The sequence below is a fragment of the Aedes aegypti genome, chromosome 3 (genome assembly GCF_002204515.2).
Source record: "Aedes aegypti strain LVP_AGWG chromosome 3, AaegL5.0 Primary Assembly, whole genome shotgun sequence".
Classification (NCBI taxonomy): Eukaryota; Metazoa; Arthropoda; class Insecta; order Diptera; family Culicidae; genus Aedes; species Aedes aegypti.
Window position 1 is genome coordinate 406,063,835 of NC_035109.1, and position 23,015 is coordinate 406,086,849.

The 23,015-nt window shown below is 35.1% G+C and overlaps 1 protein-coding gene across 9 annotated transcripts in view; it reads right to left on the reverse strand.

The window, feature by feature from the left end:
• LOC5568580 (protein kinase C, brain isozyme) overlaps positions 1 to 23,015 on the reverse strand; it is a 332,166-nt gene that overhangs the window by 140,287 nt on the left and 168,864 nt on the right. For 7 of the 9 annotated variants that reach the window (XM_021855848.1, XM_021855849.1, XM_021855850.1 and 4 more), the window contains exon 5: positions 21,953 to 22,064. The exons of the other annotated variants lie outside the window; for them this stretch is intronic. In XM_021855848.1, the coding sequence (XP_021711540.1) occupies positions 21,953 to 22,064 (112 nt within the window). The remainder of the gene's footprint in view (positions 1 to 21,952; positions 22,065 to 23,015) is intronic. 9 annotated transcript variants of the gene reach the window in all.

Genomic DNA, 23,015 nt, shown 5'->3' on the forward strand with positions numbered 1-23,015 from the left:
AAAAATAAAATGACACAAAATTTGAAGTGCTTCTTTTTCTTCTTAGCAATACAACCTTATTGGGACAGAGCTTACTTCTCAGCTTAGTGTTCTTATGAGCACTTCCACAGTTATTAACTGAGAGCTTTCTTTGAAGTGCACAGGTTGATAATTAGATCACGCGACGCCTCTGGTTGGGAGCATGAATTTTCTAAATCGTTAGTGTCATTGAAGGCTTAAAATGCGGAAATGCAGCGGGAAATAGAACACTTTTCTACAGTAATTTTGGGTTGCCCTTAGCAACGGATGTTTTGCGATTTTCAAGGCTCTTTGCCTACAGTAGCGATAGGCGTGAGTTCCACGGGCTTCGCTGACTGCGATTGGCTTTGTTTGGCTACTGTAGAATGAATTCTCGAATACTTTTCCAAATGGACGTAAGTCCAAAAATGTGAAAAAATCAGATTTTCATTGCAATCGACTGCTAAATAAGCAATAATTATGGTATTTTAAGATTTTTTCAAAAAATCGCCCATTAAGATTTTTAAAATAAAATTTGCAAAACGACTGAAAATCCCTATTATACCATTTCGTGCATACACCCTTTTGGTTTCAAATCGACGAATCCATCAAATCAACTGACAGCATAGATTCGCTCGATCGAAAACAGCGAATGTCATGAAAACAAATAAACATTGTAGTGCACTGACTTTCGTCGTTCTGTCGCCGGCTATTATTTTTATCAAACTAAACAAAAAAACAAGTGAAAATGTGAGATCTCAGTTTCGAAATACCATGGTAAGTTAAATATTGTATTATTGTGGAAAGGTGCCGCTTTGTTATCCGGACATAGAGAGTAATAATTTGCATTTTTCGATAACAGAAGCACCAACTGTGTTGAAGGCTTCGACAGTATTTTTAAGTTCAACTTTTTTCTCTCAGGTTTTTTGGAAGGACATCATGCATTACCTGTTTTCACTTGTTGCAAACCTACAATATTTAGGATGGACGAGCTCAGCATTGCCAACAGCTTGGGTACCACCTCGCAGAATTTTCAATGCCATACCTGATGCATCTGAACGAATCAATCATGAGCATACTGTTATGGTAAATTACCAGTTAGCAGATGAATTCTTCGCTGTTGTAACTATAAGAGAGAATAGTTTTCAAGGAAATGGAGTACTCTGAACCAGTGTTACTGAAGAGCTAGCATCAGTGATGGTTTTCAAAACTACGCAGGTATCAGGACAAGGATCGAGTTTGACTGTTGTGGGCAACCCAAGATAGGGGAAACTGATTCGATAATCTTCTAATCAATAATGAAAGAAACTCATTGACAACAGCGCCATCGTTGGTCGAAAATGTAATTGGAATCGTTTTCACATTTTCACAGTAGCTTCTGGGGATCAAAATGAACAAATTTGGGGAAGGTGTAAATCAAGATTGTTAAAGTTTGATAATTATGGGCTATCGTATAGCCCATGCTTCAAAGGAATTAATTCAGTGTTTTTTACGGACTTTTTAAGGAATCCCCCCAAAAGTTTTGCTTTAGATACCTTTGGGAATTTTTCTAGGGATGAAAACAGAAGTTATATCAGAGATTACATCTGGAATTCCTCCAAACAATCTTTCAGAATTTTTTCAAGGAAATCGTACTTTAATTTACCCAGCTATTCTATCATCTTTTTCTCTAGGACTCCTTCCAAGATTCTTGTTTAGAACACCTTCTAAACTAGTATTATCTCCTGAGATTTTCTAAAACATTGTCTTTTAGGGTTTCTTAAAGATTTCAATCAGAAATTTTTCTGAAAATATCTTCAGGAATTACTACAAAGATTTTTCCTTAGATTCGTTTTGAATTTCTATCAGAAGTTCTTTGAGAAATTTCCCAAGGAAATCTTTACTAACTTTATAGGGATGTCTCCAGAAAAAAGTCAAAGATTTAAAGATTTTATTTTTTTTTTTCAATCCGGGAGGTGTTTCAGAAGGAAATTGTAAAGTACACACAAAAAAATTGTGCGGTAAAAACTACCGTTTTAGAGGGTTAACTTAAGCGCTCGCACCGGCAATTTTCAGCAGACCAGAAATGTACTTGATTTTACCATGTCTGTAGTCGAAATCAGATTGTTGTAAAATATTTCTGTCATATGTACCAGTGATGTGGTAGGATGTACCGTGGGTTCATTCAGAAGTTTCATAACGCCAAAAATGGGCATTTTTGATACCCACCCACTCTCTTATAACGCAAATTTTGTATGAGCTGTAACATTTCAAGGACAACCAACCAACCCACCCCTTCAGCGTTATGAAATTTATGAACAGGCCCCGTAAACATAGTTAATTGGTCTGAAATTCCATGGTGGTTTCAAGTATGGGTGTAGTCAGCTAAACTAGTAATTTTTACCACAGATTTTTTCCCCTGTAACATCTAATAAAATTATACTCTCACAAAGTTCTTTGAACCAAGGGTTATTTAAAAAAAAAATAAATTATTAAATCTTTGGACAACATCCCACAGGACCCAACAAACATTCGTAGCTAAGTAATAGTTTATTTAGCTGAAATATGTTTTAAAGTCATTTTTTCAACTCTTATTCCGTGAAAATGTTTGTTGGGGAATCCCTTGAAAATTATCGGACGAATTCCATGGAAAAAAAAATGGTACATCAATGATGGGATGCATGACTGGAATTATTACTATAGTATGGGACCAATGCACGAGTTCATTATTTGACGTTTGGCCCATAAGCTGGTGTGAACCCTTAAATGAACTTTTAAAGAATCCATTTAAAGAACTAAACGAGAAATCTCTGAATGAAATGCAGGGGATATTCTTACAGCAATTTGTGGAGGGACTTCGACCTTCCATGAACCTTAAAGGATTTTATTTAAAAAAAAATCCTGTTGAAATCTATGGTAGTTCTTCTATTATTACAACTGGCAAAATCGTTAACAGAATTACACAAAAATATCTGGACTATCCTGAGATAGTCTCTTGGAAATTACTGGAGGTTGAAGTTGTCAAGAATTTTCGTAAGCAAATTATGAATAAATTCCTCTAAGCGTTCCTTGAAACACCGCTAGAAGAATTGGGTGATAAACCACTAGAGGAATTCCTAGAGAAATCTCTGAATGAGTCCCTGAAAGTACGCCAGGAATAATTTCTAAAGAAATCATTAGCAGAATTCCTGAAGCTGTCCTTCGAGGAATCTGGGAAGCAATTACTGAAGATCCTGTGAAATAGTCGCATAATAGTCTCTGGAGGTTTTTTTGGAACCGCTAACATTTATCAGCAGGATTCACTGCAAGCAGAATTAAGAAAAATGATTTTATTTTGGTTAAAATAGAGACTATAGAGACCTTCCGTTTAAAACAAATGCCAGCTTTCAACTGGATTTTTCGTCGAGTGTGAGTGCATCGGTAATTGAACATGAGCTGCAATTTCATCAAAATCTTGGGTGTTGATGGCTATTGGATTCAATCCTTAGCGTACTCGAATAAGAACTATAACCAGTAGAAATCCTAACGAAAACGGTTTCGACCAGCATTCAACACAACAAGAATTAGCTCACTGTTATTTATGTTGACATTGAGTACACAAACAAAACGTTTTTGTTTGATTTCATTCTGTCGTAAGTAATGCTTACGTTTGACAATTGACTAAACATGAGGACGCTAGTAAACAACTGGATGATCAAATAGCGTAACGCTTTGACGAAAGTAACTCTCATGCTGTCAGTGTGACTTATGATAAGGGCGTATTTCTGTTGATGAGAACAAAACGTGGTAAAATTTATTTTCGCAAAAAACATCACGTTTCTAAATACTTTTTGTAATATGTTCAATCGTGGAGCAACTCCTTCACAAATGTTATAGTATAGGCGTATTCATATTGTAAAAATCCGTTCAGGCTTTAAATAGGAATTAAAATCAAATAATAAATTTTCGAAGTTGATTATCTCAACTAGAGTTGAGAGTGACTTACGTCTATTTGAAAAAGTGTTCGAGAATTTCAGATTTTTTCCCAACCCTGATCAGTACCCTCATTCATATTTACGGCATATTTAACTTACGATTGAATGCTGTTCGTTTGAATCCATAGCACACTTGATTTTACTGTCGCACACGGAAATATGTGCATTCGAGCGTAAACAAGGGGTGATTGTGTGCTTTCTTACTTTAATCTTTATCATTCGTATTTGAGTATTACAATAACTGGAAGTCTGCTTGTATATAAAATTTATTTATCAAAACTTTATTTATTTTATCAAAAACTCTGGAGATGTATTCGATATATTTGTTACTAAAAGAGGATTAATCGAAATTGATAGTTATCGTATTACTCTATTATCCATGTGGGAGATGCTCAATAATGCATCTATGCTTCAAACTCTCATATGTTTAACCTTGTTATATCATATTTCACTACTGGAACATTCGTAATACGACTGATTTTTTGTGATTTTATTGAAAAAATAGGTATAGTTTCAGCACCACATAACATCAAAATATAATGACAATATATCAGGGAATGTTAAGAAAAGGTTGAGAAATACTGCTGTAAAAATATAATTGAAAAAAATCCCTGGTGATTCTCCCAATCTCTGAAAGATCTACTGGAAGAATATATTATTATTAAGAATAATATAACGGACATAATTTGGATTGGAGATTTCCGACGCAATTCCAGGCAGAATTTTTGAAGTCTATGGGATCGATTTAGAATTAACTTTTGGAGAAATTCTGTAGGAATCCGTTGTAAGGAGCAATTTTTGAATCGTTGAAGGAGACTTTGCATTAATTTGTGAAAGAAATAAGAGACAGACCAAGATGGTCATTGGAGTTGAAGTGAAGCTGAAGACATTCTAAAGTTTTAGTATTTTTTTCATGAAACATAATTGGGTTTCCCGTACGAATTTCTTATGAAACTATGCTCGCATCACAATAATGAATTATATTCTCGGCTTCTGAATGAGATTCTCTATTGATTAACCGATACGTGTTGATAAGAAAACTTGTAACGTGGTAGCATTAATACGATGATTGAAAAATTCCTCCGTTTGTCCTGGAAACTTCATATTTGCCTCTCGATGTTGTGACCATTACGTAAATTGATAGAAACACGGTTTGATTACACCAAGAAAACATAAACTCAATCAATTCATTGCGTTGACTTTAACGACCATCATCTAATCGTCGTTAATCGGCCGAGGCGAGCACGCGATCATTGAATTTGTCATCGCTTTCCTTACGGCGCGGCGTCCACCATCCAGGACGACATTTACGAACCACTCAAAAGCCATCAACATCCCCCCAAATGATACACATTAAACCCGAGCGACAAAACGATGAGATGCGTTCACGGTTAGTGCTAAATTTGCGACATCATCGTAAATTACATACGCGCGCACTCGGTTCGCCTCCTACGCTTCGTGACACAGCCATCGCATCATCGGTCGGATGGAACAAACAGAAATCATACCCACTCTCTAACTTTCTCATCCTCCGGGGCATCATCGATTACATCGAGGCCAGAAATACGCTCGCTAAACAAACTGTTTACCTTATCCAGGCACTCAGCCGGAGTTCCGAGCAAAAACAGCGAGCTGAGCTCGAGAAATGCGAGTGCCACTTACGGAGACGACGACGGCGACGGTGACTGCGCTTCAAGTGCGCGGCAATTCAATTTTCACACCAGCGACGACCGCCGCCGCAAAACAGTAGTAGGCGATGATCGGCCGAACGGACCGTCCTTAGCTGCTGCTGGTTGGGCACAAGCGGCTTTAATAAAGGCCCACTTAGCAGTTGCTTTAACAGGTCGTTAAGCAAATTAGTCCGGCCGGATTCTGCTCACGGCGCGGCGCGCTCTCCGGGAAGAAGATAGGACTGGAACGGGAAAAGCGCGGATGTGTTTCTCTTCCATTTGGAGAATTACTGGAATGGAGAATTAGCAGAGCCTACTGCTGTATTTGCTTTTCATGAGCTCCCGCCTTAAGTTGGGTAATAATAATAAAGTATTATTTGTGTTTCTTCAATGTGGGAATAAATAAACCGATTGAGCATTTTACTGGATGGTCTTTTTCTGAATGCTTTTCATTTACGGATTATTTACTGTTTTTCTCATTAAATTATACGCAATCCTTGTGATATAAATTTTAAGTAATTTTTCCTGTAAATCTTGTCCCTTGCTGTTTTCATTATATGTCACTATATTCGAATGACAAATATTTAGAAATGTTATAAATTAGTTGGCAGTCATTTGCATAGTTCCATCAAACTATTTTTGATAGTCATTAAGTTTAAACACCACCTCCTAGTGCAATGGGAACATTTTGAAGCAATATTGCGATGAATTTTCATTTTTAAATGATCTAAAAAAAAGGTTTCATTGTTATTTTTTTCTAGGGATTCGTACGAAAAATAAGGATTTATTCTAGAATTCCACGAACATTCCTTGAACGATTTTTAATAGCAAATCTTCTAGGGGCTTGAAAGGATATAACTTCTTTAAGATTACGGCTGATGGTTTCTGTATTATTTCACAACTACTACCACAAAATTTATCCAAATACTACTATACACCAAGTAAAAATAAAATTCTACAATGATTATGAAAGGCTATTTTAACCCATATCCGCCCAGCGTCCTTTAAATTGGACAGTAATTGTAGTGCAAATATCTTGAAAATAAAGAGGTTTAGGAGAAAACTGTTTTCTACAAAGTTGATCACAGGCCTGCTGACTTCCACTTGGTAACTATTTTAATTCAGAATTAACTCACCAGGTAGCGCACAGACGCCAACAAATGTCGCATATATAAGAACCATATGAAACAACTTTCCGGCTTACAAATATTTGCTTCGTTTATATCACGGTCCAGCGAAGAGATACAAAATTGTTGTCTTCGACAAAGTTGAAGAACTAAATAATACCTATTTGCATAGAACCTTATAAATTTGGAAAACACTCCCAAGATGGCGCTAGTGGGCCAAAACCTTATTTGCTTACATCTTAGTCCAGTTATGAGGTAGAAAAATGGTGTTTTCGACAAAGTTGATAAACTAACTGAGACCTATTCGCTGAAAACCTTTTTAGTTCGAAAAACACTCAAACGATGGCGCTAGTGGTCGAACATTTTGATTGTTCATATCTCAGTTCAGTGATGAGATACAACGTTGGTGTCTTCGACAAATGTGTTCAACTAAATGTGATCTATTTACCCGAAAACTTATTAGTTCGGAAAACATTCACTAGATGGCGCTAGTTGGCAAATATTGTATTTGTTTGCATCTCAGTTCTGTTATGAGATACAAAATTTCTTGTCTTCGACAATGTTGAACAACTAAATGGTTTCTTAGTCACATAAAACCTTATAACACTCACAAGATGGCGCTAGTGGACAAAGATTTAATTTTGCTAATATCTCAAACAAGTGATTAGATAAAAGGTTTGTATCTTAGGCAATTTTGATCAACTAAATGAATCCTATTCGCCTAAAACCTTATAAGTTCGAAAAACACTCACAAGGTGGCAATAGTGATCAAATATTTATTTTTGTATCTCAGGCCAGCGATGAGATTCGAAATTTGTGTCTTCGACAAAAGTGTTCAACTAAATTAAACCTATTCGCCCAGAAGCATAGTAGTTTCAAAAACTCTCCCAAGGTGGCGCTAGTAGACAGACATATAATTTGCTTATATCACAATCCAGTGATTCGATACAAAGATAGTGTCTTTGACAAAGTTAAAGAACTAAATAAGACCTATTCGCCTGGAAACTTATTACTTCGGAAATTACCTAAATGGCACTACTGGGCACACATTTTATTCGCTTATATATCAGTCCACCGATTAAATCCAAAGAAAGCGATTTGCCTAAAACCTTCTTAGTTCGGAAGTCAATCACATGATAGCGCTAGTCGGCAAATGTTTTATTCGCCTATATTGAAGTCCAGTGATGAAAAATTTGGTATCTTCGAAAACGATGATCAACTAAAGGAGATATTTTCGCAAAAAAAAAACTTATTAGCTGGGAATTGCTTTTATGTGCGAAACATCAAGGAAACAACCAATAAGAAATAGGTCTGCCTAGATCGAAACAATGTATACTTACTGTCGAGTCGAGCAACAATTGCTTATTTCGGATGCAATGCTCTTTACAGTTTTAGATGAACCTTGACACCATTTATTGAAGGCTAAAAAAAGAAAACACACGTTTTCTTGCCGTCGAATGAAGAAGATGATCTTTTGCAGGGAGTGAAGAACGAAAAAACCGAAAAATTGACTTATCCATCCATGAACTGAACTCCAAGGGTGAATAAAATTGAATAGCCGCCAACCTAAGTCCAGAACCAGTTTTAAGGCTTAACGTGGAAAAGTCAAAAATATTATAAATTACAGGTAATAAATGCGCTTGAAAGATATTGTTTGCAAGCAGTTATTTACTACGCGCTACTGCAGTGCGTTGTTGCCAATTTAATCAGAAAATTCTACTAAATTCCAAAAATGAATGTTTTCGAGAAAATTGATTACGCCTTCACCATTGCACAGTGAGAAAATCGGGCTCCAAAACGCGACTAAATGCAATATCTCAGCTGGGTAATGGTTTCAGGAAATGATTTAGACCATTCTAGATCGGAAAAAGGCTGCTGAATCGATTGGTGGCGGTCTCATTGTCCGGAGACTTCGCCCTGGCCACCTAGAGCCCTGGAACCATCCTGAGTTCCTTACGGCAAGTAGAATTATTAGAACTGATATAAACTGTCATGATTTCGTTTTGCTGCGGAACAGCATACGACAATATTCTTGCATGGCGGATTTAGTGATATGAATTATTGACCGTAATGGCCATTTCATGGTTCCGGAACTAACCCGGAACATCCGTAAAATTGGCAATATTGAAAAAAAAAAGTTCTGATGGTTCCTTTGTCTCTTGTTGATTAGAAAGAAGTACTCTTACAATTCGTATTTAGTAATCTGAATGTTTGACCATTACGGCCATTTTATGGTTCCGGAACTAACCCGGAACATCCGTAAAATTGGAAATATTGAAAAGAAAACAAATGTTCTAATAGTTACTTTATGTCTTGTTGATAAGAGAGAAGTATTCTTACAAGTCGAATTTAGTAATCTGAATGTTTAACCATTATGGCCATTTAACGGTTCCGGAACTAACCCGGAACATCCGTAAAATTGTAAATATTAAAAAAAATATGTTCTGATAGTTCCTTTGTTTCTAGTTGGTTAAAAAGAAGTATTACAATTTGTATTTAGTAATATGTATGTTTGACCATTATAACCATTTTATGGTTATGGAAATGAAGACTTTTAGTAAAATGAAAAAAGTTCTGCAGAAAGAATGACATGTTGACATGCTTTTTCCCATTTCCGATCAATGCTTATTTAATTTTACTACTGATTTTGGCTGCCCTAAGTTCACCGAACCATCCGGCAGTGACAGGCAGCACATAAATTTAGAGAATCAATCCGGTGAGTTTGTTCCAGTATGATACTTTTTCTTTTGTGAGCCTTCCGGATCGTTTTTGTCCGCGTCGTGGAACTTCTGATCGTTTCTTGAACGGAAAATGTTATTTCCGGAGTTTGATAATTATGTTCAGATTGCGCATACTGTCCGGACGGGTGTTACGCAATTAACAATCGGTTGTGGATGCTTTTTAACCGTTCGATGACCCTGGAGGGATCGATTCTGCTTTTCGTATAATTTTGAGCAGAAAAACCGACAGTGTTATCCTAGGGTGTTTAGTTCGAACGCGCTTCCTTTCGTTTTTCGATTATCTAAAAATACAGTACCACCCAGTACAGATTTTCAATAGGCGTGATTTTTTTTACGCATATCGTTATTTTATACAATCCGATGACCCTGGAGGGATCGGTTTTGCTTTTTAGTGGTTATTGAGCAAAAATATTACTGCACAATCGACAAGCATTTCGCGAAATACTATTTATACTATAAATAAGCTATTGTTTTCTCTTTTGATTGCCGGCATTCAAAAGATTAATTTGAAAACGCTTAAACAACAAATATTTATGGTCTATCGCCAGCTTTCTAGGCGAATCCTGACAATATACATTCCCCAACCTCCAACTCCGTAGCACTTATGAGGGTGTCGCTGAGTCGGTGGCCTCTCATTAAGTAAGTGCTACATTAACATTTCCTTCCCCTATCCCAAGTTACGGTAAAGATGGGCGTGGCCGGGAATAGCGATATTCATGCTTTTAGTATTCTTGTTTATGATTTGAACAAGGTATACTCCCCTGCCTTGTTCTTGAAAGTAGTCAGGATGAGATTATTAAAAAGAAACATGAATGTTGCTAGTATCCAATCTACGAAGTATACCGTAACTACGCTAACGCTAACGCTACGCTAATGCTTATTTAATTTTACTACTGATTGTGTTATAAACGATCTATCTGGCTAAGGGCCGATTTCTTCACCTTTGCTTAAGCTGTAAACCACGTTTACCCATACGATTGAACCAGGTTTAAGGCCTAAGCGGTGGTGAAGAAACCGCTTATAAGCCAGATAAATCTCCAATGAGAAGGAAGATACATAAAGCCTGATTCGCTGCTGACAAGTAATTTCTTGGCCTATCTTGATGCATGGGAAATTCCTGGAAGGAATCGATCAAGAAAGCATCATTTTACAGTTGAAAAGAAGTATCAGTTCAAACGGGAGTCGCTGTAGAAAATTTCCGCAAGGAATTGACAAGAAATCCCTTGAGCGATTCCTTTTCAACAGCAAATCGGGCTTAAAGGTGCATTTACATGCAGTATTGGACAAAACATTTGCAACTTTCCATACAAAATTTCCATCCATTTCCGATTTTCCATACAAAATGGTAAACTTTAGAGGGTTAGATCTGAGTCATTTATGCACCGATTTGAATGAAATTTTTACAGTTCTTGCATTTACACATATTTTTCAGTGGTTTTTCCTATTGTGAGTTCAATATCAATAACCATTTAACTGAAGAGACTTTTGACATTTTGTTTATAGTTGACATAACTAAATAAATTTAAGGACTAGTTTTATGTTACCTGCAGCAAAAGAGATTTTGAAAGATGCACAAGTTTGCTTTATGCAGTTATTGTGTAACAGTTTTGAATTTTCGTCTTTAGGAAAATTACTATTACTTTCAAACTCGTGATTGTAAAACTTATTCAAAATTGCATGTTGGAATAACGATATGTTTGATGTTCTGTGAAAATTTCATTCAAAAAGGTTCATAAATAACTGAGATCTAGCTTACCAAAGTTGATCATTTTTTTTTTTCAATATTGCTAATTTTACGGATGTTCCGGGATTATAAGATGATCAAAGTGATCAAACATTCAGGTTTTTTTTTGCAATATGGAAAATTTTACAGATGTTCCATGTTCCAATATGTAACAATACTTAATTTTAAACAAAGAACATATGAGTTATCAGGTTTTTTTTTTCAATATGGAAAATTTTACAGATGTTCCAGGTTAGTTCCGAAACCATAAAATGACCATAATGGTCAAACATTCAGATTACTAAATACGAAATGTAAGAATACTTCTTTCTAACAAACAAGAAACAAAGGAACTATCAGAACATTTTTTTTTCTATACTACCAATTTTACGAATGTTCCGGGTTAGTTCAGGAACCATAAAATGGTCATAATGGTGAAACATTCAGATTACTAAATCCGACTTGTAAGAATACTTATCTCTAATCAACAAGACATAAAAGAACTATCAGAACATATGTTTTCTTTTCAATATTTCCAATTTTACGGATGTTCCGGGTTAGTTCCGGAACCATAAAATGGTCATAATGGTAAAACATTCAGATTACTAAATACGAATTGTAAAAATACATTTTTCTAACAAACAAGAGACAAAGGAACTATCAGAACATTTTTTTTTCAGTATTTCCAATTTTACGGATGTTCCGGGTTAGTTCCGGAACCATAAAATAACCGTAATGGTCAAACATTCAGATTACTAAATACGAAATGTAAGAATACTTCTTTCTAATCAACAAGAGACAAAGGAACTATCAGAACATTTTTTTTTTTCAATATTACCAATTTTACGGATGTTCCGGGTTAGTTCAGGAACCGTTAAATGGTCATAATAGTGAAACATTCAGATTACTAAATCCGACTTGTAAGAATACTTATCTCTAATCAACAAGACATAAAGGAACTATCAGAACATTTGTTTTCTTTTCAATATTTCCAATTTTACGGATGTTCCGGGTTAGTTCCGGAACCATAAAATGGCCGTAATGGTCAAACATTCAGATTACTAAATACGAATTGTAAGAGTACTTCTTTCTAATCAACAAGAGACAAAGGAACCATCAGAACTTTTTTTTTTCAATATTGCCAATTTTACGGATGTTCCGGGTTAGTTCCGGAACCATGAAATGGCCATTATGGTCAATAATTCATATCACTAAATCCGCTATGCAAGAATATTGTCGTGTGCTGTTCCGCAGCAAAACGAAATCATGACAGTTTATATCAGTTCCAATAATTCTACTTGCCGTAAGGAACTCAGGATGGTTCCAGGGCTCTAGGTGGCCAGGGCGAAGTCTCCGGTCAATGGGACCGCCACCAATCGATTCAGCAGCCTTTTTCCGATCTAGAATGGTCTAAATCATTTCCTGAAACCATTACCCAGCTGAGATATTGCATTTAGTCGCGTTTTGGAGCCCGATTTTCTCACTGTGCATTGTTTGGTCGTATTTGTATATGGTTGTTTACTTTTAGAACCAGCGACACGTTGAGGTAGCAGTAAAGAGCCTCCCTTGCTGAACTCACTCGGTCCAAGAATTGTGACATTTGACACGATTCCGTATGCTCCCCAGGTATTCTGGCCCGCTCTAGTGTCAAAAATTTTGGACCGCGTGGATTCGGTTTTATCAGTGGATAAGACCGTATGCATCAGTGAGGCAGTAACTTCAACGTTATAGACGAATATTGTTGGCTTCAAATATTCACGTCTGTAAAGCATGTAATAGTTGGAGTGCAATATTTGACTGTCATTATTGGACTGAAGGACTAACTCTTGATTAGCACTAACGAAATTCTGATATTGCCAAATATATGTTTCGATCGCTGTCAGATCCGGGCCAAATTGTATACTAATAACTTGATCCAGAAAAAATATTTTGATAGTTATGTTTTCATTATCAGCTGGCAAGTTTTATAGAATCTTTTTAAAAACTATTCTGAAACATTTGTAGGTTTTATTTATAATCAAAATATTTGACGTAAGATTTTATTTTGATTTTGGTATAAAGGGTGTAAGTGTGCATAATTATACATGTACATGTATGGAAATGTATGTATGTCTGTATCCTACATACGTGGTAGAGCCGAAAATTGAATTGAAGTCACTGAATGATTTAGTTCTGGCATGCATCTTTTGCCTCTGAAATGTATATTCTTTAAATCGCAATTTTTTTATCAGGGTACATCCTTAAATAACGTCACGCAAAATTTGACATATTCATCCTCTTCAATTTTCCTCTGTATCACACTTTTTGTGTGGATTTTAATTTTTATATGGGTAGTCACGTTTCCTTGTAATCCCCCCTTCCTCTTCTGTACGTGACGTAATTTATGAATTACCCCTCACCTGCAGTTTTTTCAACTTGTTTACATTATAGTGGGTCAAAGGGCATGAAAATATATTTGATTAATCTCGAAAATAAACTAATAGAACAACTAGATATGGACGACACACTTCCAAGAATTTTTTTGGATCCCCACCATGGACTTGAAATTTTTTGGTGAAATAAGGTTTAATTTATGGGAATACAACTATGAATAACAAAAACGGAGCTGAATTCCAATTGTCAGATACCTTGGGCGTTAACGGGTTAACCTTCATGTCAGTTGTGAGAATAACTGAAGTGTTACTTTGGTGAGAGTTTCTGAAAATTATTTCCGGAAGCCTAGGAATTCCGCCAAACTTACAAACAATAATTTGAAATAAAACCAACGCATTTTCCTGTTATTCTTCTCGGAACAATTGCAAAAAAATTGTTCTACGATCACTTTTTGATTAAGTTTTGAATAATTCCTTTTCTGATAATAAATCTTCGAGCTGTTTAGTGGAATACCTATAAGTAGATGAAAAAACCGAATTTAGTACTTTACCATTTAATTCCACTAGAGTTTGTATCCTTTGACAGATACGCGTATTTCGACCTCAACTGTAAGGCCGTCTTCAGTGTCGTGTACTAGACTCGACTCTAGTACACGACACTGAAGACGGCCTTACAGTTGAGGTCGAAATACGCGTATCTGTCAAAGGATACAAACTCTAGTGGAATTAAATGGTAAAGTACTAAATTCGGTTTTTTCATCTACTTAATTCCTTTTCTGCTTATCTATCGTAAAATTTGAATTTAGTCTCAAATCTATTAGAGAAAAGTATTTTAGCAAACTGAGGCCATTGCCTATTAGGCCGAATACCGTTAGGCAAAAGGCCGTTAGGCCGAATGCCTTTAGGTCGAAACGAAAGAGTCATTAGGCCGAAAATGGTTAACAGTTCTAATGGGTCGTAAGTAATGGTAAGAAAAAGAAAAAAAAACTCAGCAATCGCAGAAAAAGAAGACAGTCTCCGAGAGTCTCAGTCTCAGTTTCACACTAGACAACGGACAACCATGCTCCAATGGTACAGCTGAGAAACATTCCTGACGAAAAATTTAGATGACTGCAGCGGGAATCGAACCCACACCCCATAACACGATACGCTTAACTGCCTGACGACACTAACCGCACGGTTTTTATGGGAAAGTTGCCTAAGAGAATGAGAATGCCGACAATAGTCACACGGACATGAGATGTTCGAAGTGCTTTAAAAACGATTCCTAAAAGCTTTTAACAGGTCTGTCGGTGTAAATTGATAGAGGGTTGAGCAGCGCATAAATGTAAACAGACTAACACGTAATTTATCTGCTGATATCCGAGAAAACTACAAAAGAAGCGCGCCATTGGCTATGACTGCCGAGAATACGTGAATTCCCTAACCTTGAAACAAATAGTCGAATGTTATTTTGGCCTAATGAACATTTCGACCTTTTCGACATAGAGGCATTCGGCCTTACGGCCTGTTTATTGCTTAGACGCCGTCCACAAGAATAATCAACGCTTAAGGGAGGCAGGGAAGGTGTAGACTCAAGCATTACGACATAAGCAAATATTTGGATGTTTTAATCTACCAAGAGTTATGGAGAGAGGAAAGGGGGTCAAAACTTTCTAAATTAAGCATTACGTAACACATGCTGCCTAAAACCTTTTTATAGGTTTAAAAAATAGAAAACCCGGTTTCACCTAACTGGGTAGTTTTGTTAAATAACTAAGCCAAACATAATACTTAACTATGTTTCATTTGTAAAAAATATTTGAAATAGGTTGCGTATTCATGAAGTTATAATCGTACAAAGTTCATGTTTTTTGTAAAATGGGAAACAACTTGAAAAAAAAAATTAAATTAGAGTAATATCTTGATATCAGACAAATTTTATTTTCTACCTACACTCCCGTGCAAAAGTATTTTGTCCATATCTCTGTTATTACACGTTCAATTGAAACTCTCTATGGCGCATATAGAAGGCAATGAGTTATTCTTACTTCATAAGTGTTTTTCCAAAAACATTTTCTTTATTTTGAATGCTAAATTTTTACTTAAAGTTGTGATAATTTTCAAAAAACACACTGAAAAAACATGGTTGATTTCCATTGTGTCATTCGATTCGTAATCTTTTATTCTATGAAGGGCGCTCACAAGATTTTGGCGGAAAAATCTGAAAACTATTCAAAATCAAGGAAACAGTCTTAATCTGACCAATCATGTTAAATTCAAGCATATTTTAATTAAATTTATTTTCAAAATGTGATGTTGTAATAACAGATGAATTTGGCTTATTTTTAATATATTCTTCATTTTGCATTACCGTTTTGACTCATATTCCGAACACTTAAGGCCAACAGTGACTTTAAATGCATCTGCTAGGCACAAATTAGCTGATATTTGTGAACATTTTAATTTCTTCACAAAATCTTACTGTTAGCTGTTAGGTTTGCTGATAAAATTGTATATTTAAACTTGTTTAGTATTGTTTTTGCGTAAAAGTATAGAACAACATTTTGATTCAAATGCCGAACACTGTGTTCATTCTGTCTCATATTCCGAACACCTTGATTCAAATTCCGAACAGCACAAATAAATAATATTCAAATGGATAATTTCGCTAATAAATTCATCTCAGCTAGTTCTACTGGTCTCGAACTAGAGAATCATTACTACTCCCGAGGTATAAAATAGATTGGAAGACATTTAAATTGAATCGCAATTGACTGCCATTTCCTGGTAATTTGATGACATATTTCAGCGAAACATTTCAACCAAATCGTCATACAAAAACCGAGTGTTCGGAATATGAGTCTGTTCGGAATTTGAGACAAAACGGTATATTGAAATGGAAATATTTTTATTTGAGAATATTATAACTTGAAAATATACCTTTAAATTGCTTGCACTACATAATATTTTTGGCTCACATTTCTAGGTTTCTTTTTTATGTGATTTAAATTCATAAGGGCATACATACTTTTGGTTTTGAAAATTTTCGAAAAATAAGCCACGCCCTACTCGAGAGCATCACAAATTTTAATCAAAAGTTTCAGACATCCAGCACAACATTCCATCAGATAATCTGAATGCAATTTTTCCAGTATGTCTTGAAAACAACATCACTGTTGTAATCATGTAATTTTTTTTTGTGATTAATCTATCCAAGAATTCTTGCACGAGTTTTTCAAGTCATAGAATAACTCTAGCCAATTTTCCAGGCATTTCACAACAGAATTTTGTAGCGTTCGTTACAGTGTTTGTAGTGTTTGTTATTGAGAGATTCTTCCAAGAGATTGCTCCGTGAATTTATCTGCAATAACATCGTCATTTACGTTGTTTCTGAATTTTGTCAGAAAGTGTTTAAGATTTTGCTGCATAACATTCCTCCAAAATTGTTCCGAGAGACATATCTATACATTCTTTCAGTTTCAAATCAAATACGTATTCCGAGCTGGCAATATCCTCTCAGATTTCTTGCCACTTTGCATACTTAGTTTCTCCAAAAATTATCGTGACTATCATCTAAAAAGGTCCAATCTTTTTCACCCCCCTTTTCAAAATAATATAATCGTAAAATTGCAAACCCCTACAAAAAATATTTTATGGATGACATATAGTTAATTGCTTAAATTTTTTAATAAAAACAACTAAAAAACATCCCATATGTTGTCTACACTTAAAAATATTGATTTTCAAAATTTTAAGTGGATTTAAAATATAGGCCATTTTTTAATACAATTTTGTCTCGAGATAGGCAATTATGTTCACTTCCAATGGTCCATATACCACGAAAAAAAAGGTTTTCTAATGAAAAAATTGTCCATGGCTTAAATGAAATTTAATAGCGTTTCATTTTCAAACAAAGTCAATGAGTGAGTCAATTTGGCTAATCAATTTACCTTAAATTATAGAAAACTCAATTTAATAATTGTTTTATTTGTTGCCTTTACTGAGAATATTGATTTTCAATATATAAAGTCAATTTAAAAAATAAATTGTCATATATTATTTAGACGAACTTTGTCTCAAAATAGGTCATTGTGTTTACTCCAAACCGACTGTACATTATCGAGAATACCATATTAAAAGGACTTATGACGAGTTTCTCGCCACATCCTATTGGAAGTTGTCAGCACACAAAAAAAATGACATGAGACCTTATCAAATATATTATTCCTTTATTGTTTTGTCTAGTAACGAGGGAAAATTTAATAACATATGCGAAATTTTTATTTAATTTATTTTTTCAGTGTAGTCCACATTTTATATAAAATTTTCTATGATTAAATTATTAGACAAAAATTAAACGCTTATTTTTGTCAATTGAATTCTGATATGATTGTGACTTTTACTTGTTTAGTTTTGTTGGAAAATAACACACTAAAAACAAATAATTTAGGACAAGAAAAAAATATTGGAAAAGCTTTCGAGATGGTTGGATGGTTGGCAGTAAACATTGATACCTATCTTGAGACAAAATTGCATTAAACAAATGCCATATTTTAAATAGCTTTAGATTTTGAAAATCAACTTTTTTCAGTGCAGGCCACAAATGAGTTGTTATTTTTTTAATGTTATTCAAAAAATTATACAATTATCTACATGTCATCCATACAAGATTTTTTCGATTGGATTACTTAAAAAAATCGGGTGGGAAAATTTGATCCTTTTCAAACGATAGTCCAGATACATTTTGGAAAAACTGAGTATGCAAAGTGGCTTTTCAAGGGCTACATATCCGGGGTGCTGCCAATATCTATTCGAGTTGGCATGAAATGCATCTTCTGCGTAATCATTTATTTCACTCGGCTCAAGTACCCATAGGCATTACGGAGCCGATATTTTAAAAGATTTCTACAGAAATTCTTTCGTCTATTCCTCTAAATATTATTTTTTCCCCTATACAAATTTCTGTAGTAATTTGTACAACTATTCATTCTTAAATTCATCAAATGCTTACTACACTAACATCTCCTTGAGTTTCCTCTGAATTTTCTCAAACATTAGAGTAAAGTGGGGCAAAAGTTCTAGTGGGGTAAGAGTTTCTTTTTTAGATTTCTAGCTCAATTCAAAACAAAACCTATAAATGTCATGGTGGTTCTAAAGCTATTTAAGTCAAATACATTCTCTATAAATATCATATTAATCAATTGAGATTTAAAAATGTTATGACTTTTTGTTGTTTTTTTGACGTGAAAATTATAATTTATGGGTGAAATTACAGTGCATTGAGCCAAATAAAGATAAAATCTTATTGAACTTTTCATGTTCGGGCGTATTTGTGCCTATCATAAGTCTGCTTTGAGGTGTATTAGTTTTTGCATAAATGCTTGGAAATAATTTTTGGCCCATAGCGTGGCAAAAGTTCGAATCAGCGGGGCAAAAGTTCGAGCCATACAATGGATAACAAGCTAAAACTAGTTTGAACTGCTCAATTTTACATGCTCACTTGCACCACCTAGCGGCAAAATCGCGAACTAAACTGTTCCTTTTCAGTATGTCCTTGAACCCCTGAGCAACTTTGCCGAAGACCCGAACTTTCTATCTTTTATGGATCACAAGCTAGAACTAGTTTGAAATGCTCAATTTTGCATGCTCACTAGCGCCATCTAGCGGCAAAATTGCGAACTAAACTGTTCGCTTTCCGGATGTCCTTGATCCCCTGAACAACTTTGCTGAAGATCGCTTCTTTGCAAGTCGTAAGGATCTCGAGATATAGCAATGTGAAATTACCTGTTTTGAGGTGATGCTGAACTTTTCAGGGTGATTCAATATTCAGCTGAGTGTTGCAATACTTATTTTAGTGAGTCCGTATTTATGACGGGTAGTGTATATCAACTCACGGACTGAGACTTTTCTCAGGAATTGATTTTAAACTTCTTTCTGTTATTCACTATCCAATTATGAAGTCCTTAAATGAGCTCATATGAAAATTTTTCCATGAATCCTACTTCCTCCTGAGTCTTAAAATTGCTACACAAATTATTACTGGTATTACAGTGTATTATTCTTCTGAGAGGGAACCAGGAATTGTTCACATTTTTAATACATCTGGAAATTACTACATAATTTTCTTCAAAAGTTTTTCAAAGTTTGTAAAGAGATTGTTTATTTTTCAATTCCACAAGTAATTTTGTAGGATATTCCAGTAGAGGGTTTTTTTTTACTTCAGAGTTTTCTACATGAATTATTCTTGTGTTTTATTCAGATTTTTTTTTCAGTGAGTTTCCTTTTTGTAACATATTCTTGTAAACAATATTCAACAAACATTATTATAAAGATTTCCACCAGTCTTCCCAAATAAACTTCGTACTCTCCTTGTACGCGTTCACGGTTCAACACAAGTTGCAAGGATTAAACCAAAGTTGAAATTCGGTTTTGTTCATGGGAAGACTGATTCTCACAGGCGCTTCTTTATGAAGAGGAAATTTTAGCTGGATATCTTTAAAAAAAAATGATAAGATCTTCGCGCTACGTAATCTACGTTAGAAGCACCCTCATCCCCCTTTTTTAACATAAGAAAAAAGCGTGATAGTAGATCTTTTTTCTTCCAAATCGCTTTATATTATATTTCCCCTTCGAGTCTGGAAGTTTCTTCAGTGGAAAAAAAAATCTAAACGAAAATTCTACCAGGAATTCCACCACAAATTTTTCCTGGGCATATTCTGAAATATTTTTTTGGGATTTCTCAACCCATGCATCCATTAGTTTTTCCAAAAAATTTACCAATTTCATTGCAAAAATTTGCCATCAGATATTAAATGAAAAACTCTGCCTAGCATAACACTTATACTTTTTTGATGAATTATATTCAATATAACTCAAGACATCACTAGATATCTCTTTGAGATCTACAGCAAGGAATTTTTCCAAAACCTCGTTTTTGCTCCACACTGCTCATTCGATTCCTGATCAAATTCTGAATGTCCTCCTAAAAATTGAGCTCATTTGGATGAAAACTGAGACTGTACAAGCCCTTCAAAGTTTTGTATGGGAATTACTATAAGGAAAGCAAGAAATTCATTCAATCGGTCAAAGTGTTTACCAATTTTCTCTTAAGGTGTAGAGCTACGCTGTTAATGTTAGATACATTCGTCAGTTACAACTTTGCCGAAAACCGCATTCAAATCGGACTCAGTAATTAGTTATTGATTCCAATCCAAATGGAAATTCTTCAACAGTGCTCATTTATCTTCTGAACAGGCAACATTGCTGCATCTGACTCAAAATATAACACGCACAAATCATGGCTACATGGATACTATGTTTCACTGCATAAATCCAGTGATGCCTGCAGAACAGCTCAATTATTAATAATTATAATTAATATTATAGCCAAAGATTTTCACCCCATAGAAATATCAATAACTAACTACCGAGTCGTCCGATTTGAGTACGGTCTTCAGCAAAATTGTAGCTCATGAATGTATCTAACAGTACCAGCGTAGCTCTAACCCTCAAAAGCACATGAGCAAACACTATGATCGCTTTTCTCATGCATACAAACGTTGAAGGGCTTGTGCAATCTCAGTTGTCTTGCAAATAAGTTCGAATTTTGATCTAGAATCGAGTGAGCGGTGTGAAAAAAACGAATTTTTTAACCACTCTGATTGAATAGTATCATCGGAAGTCTTAGGTAAGCCTGATTCAATTCAAAAATTTAATAGAATTAATCAAATGAAACACATCCCTGAACTGAATTACCACGGCCTTTAAATTCTATCGTTCGGATGCTGAATCATCATCTCTTCGACCCAGCGATATTCTGGAATGAAAAACGCAATCCACCGAAAGCGTTTTACCCCGCACTAAGAATAATTGGCATGCACGTGTATCCGGCAGTTGCCGTCCAATCCTGTTTGATGAGTGATTGAAGCTTTCACCGCAGTTTGCGCTGTGTTCGAGTGCGTGAGATTGCAAATAGTGAAATAATTTTAATTGAAAGCAAACACTTGTTGGAATTCGTGTGTCGATGTTGATTGTGTGGTGTGGATGTGTATGTATTCAGATTTTATTGAGAACAGGAGAAAGCAGTTAAAGATATAGTTTAAATCACACTGAAAAGTTTGTTAGTAAAAGTACTGAAAGCACACGCACACATATCATTAGAAACGATCGAGAGTAGACTAGAAGCACACAGAAAGATCAAAGTTAAAAGTTTTAACGTGAGAAGTTTAGATCCAGTTATGACTTTTGAGCATTTGGTGTATTTATTCGATTGATTTTAATGGAGTTCATGATGTTTAGCGAACAGATAAAAATAGAACACAATACAACGAACAGAAGCGATAAATAAAAGTGATAAAAGAAAAGAATAGTGAAAAATCCATTTTTACCTGTACACTTAAGCCCTTGATGAATTAAACCGTACAGTAACGAACCACAATGATCGCAAAAGGTGGGACTCGAATAGGTCCACTCTTTAAACTCATGTTTGGTACGAGTGTCCTTGAATTACACCGGGTATATATACAACATAATACGTAAATTAATTGGTCTGCAAAAATATTTATTCTAAATTAACAGAAAAGGTTCATAAGTGTTAGAAATGTGTTAAACAAAAACTGTGGTCTGAGTTAAAATAAAAATTCTCGCACTTGTTTGTTCTTTGAAAACCCAAATTCAAAATCAAAGCAACCGAGTTGAAAAAAAAATCTGTTGAAATGACGCCATGACAAACTATTCTAGGATGCTGTGATGAAATTGTTCTGTTTTCGATTGATTGCTCCTTCGGGAAAAGTAGAAAACTATTTCGCTATCATTCTATTCTAGATGTCGGAGAAGAACGAACTTTCATTCTAAGCGTCTGTTCTATTTCCGCAGAAAAAAGATTAACAAAACAACTCACACCATCCAAAGCCGTTTACAAAACAAAATAAGGAACAATATGCTGAATCAACAGGAAAAAAGTTTAAAACCACGCCTACTTTGTTGCATGTTATACATTTCTCAACTTTGCGTCTCAGCTTTTTTTTCTGTATCTACGGAACAATAATCAAACATGCAATCACTTTTGTTTTCTAATCTTTTTTTTTACTGAACTCGGCTGTAACTCTATGCAAAACCACAACTCGAAGCGGCGAGAATATTCAAATCAACTTCAAAAATGCGTCAAAACTTGCTACGGCAATAAAGGCGGAAGGAAGAAAGCTGCGCGCAAACTTTCCTAGAGCCCCAGTTCATTTGCCCCTCGTGGCCCGTTAGTTGAGTAGCTTTTGACGCAATCCTAAGGAAACCTCAAAAAATCGCTCGAAGGTATTTGGTAAAAGCACTAATGATTAGTTTGCGTCTCCAATGTTGCGTTTTTTTTTTTCTTGGAACAAAAACGTGTCCGATATTTTGAACGAAAAAAACTGCGCTAAACTACATTGTTTGTCGTTTTGTCTATGGAAAGTAACA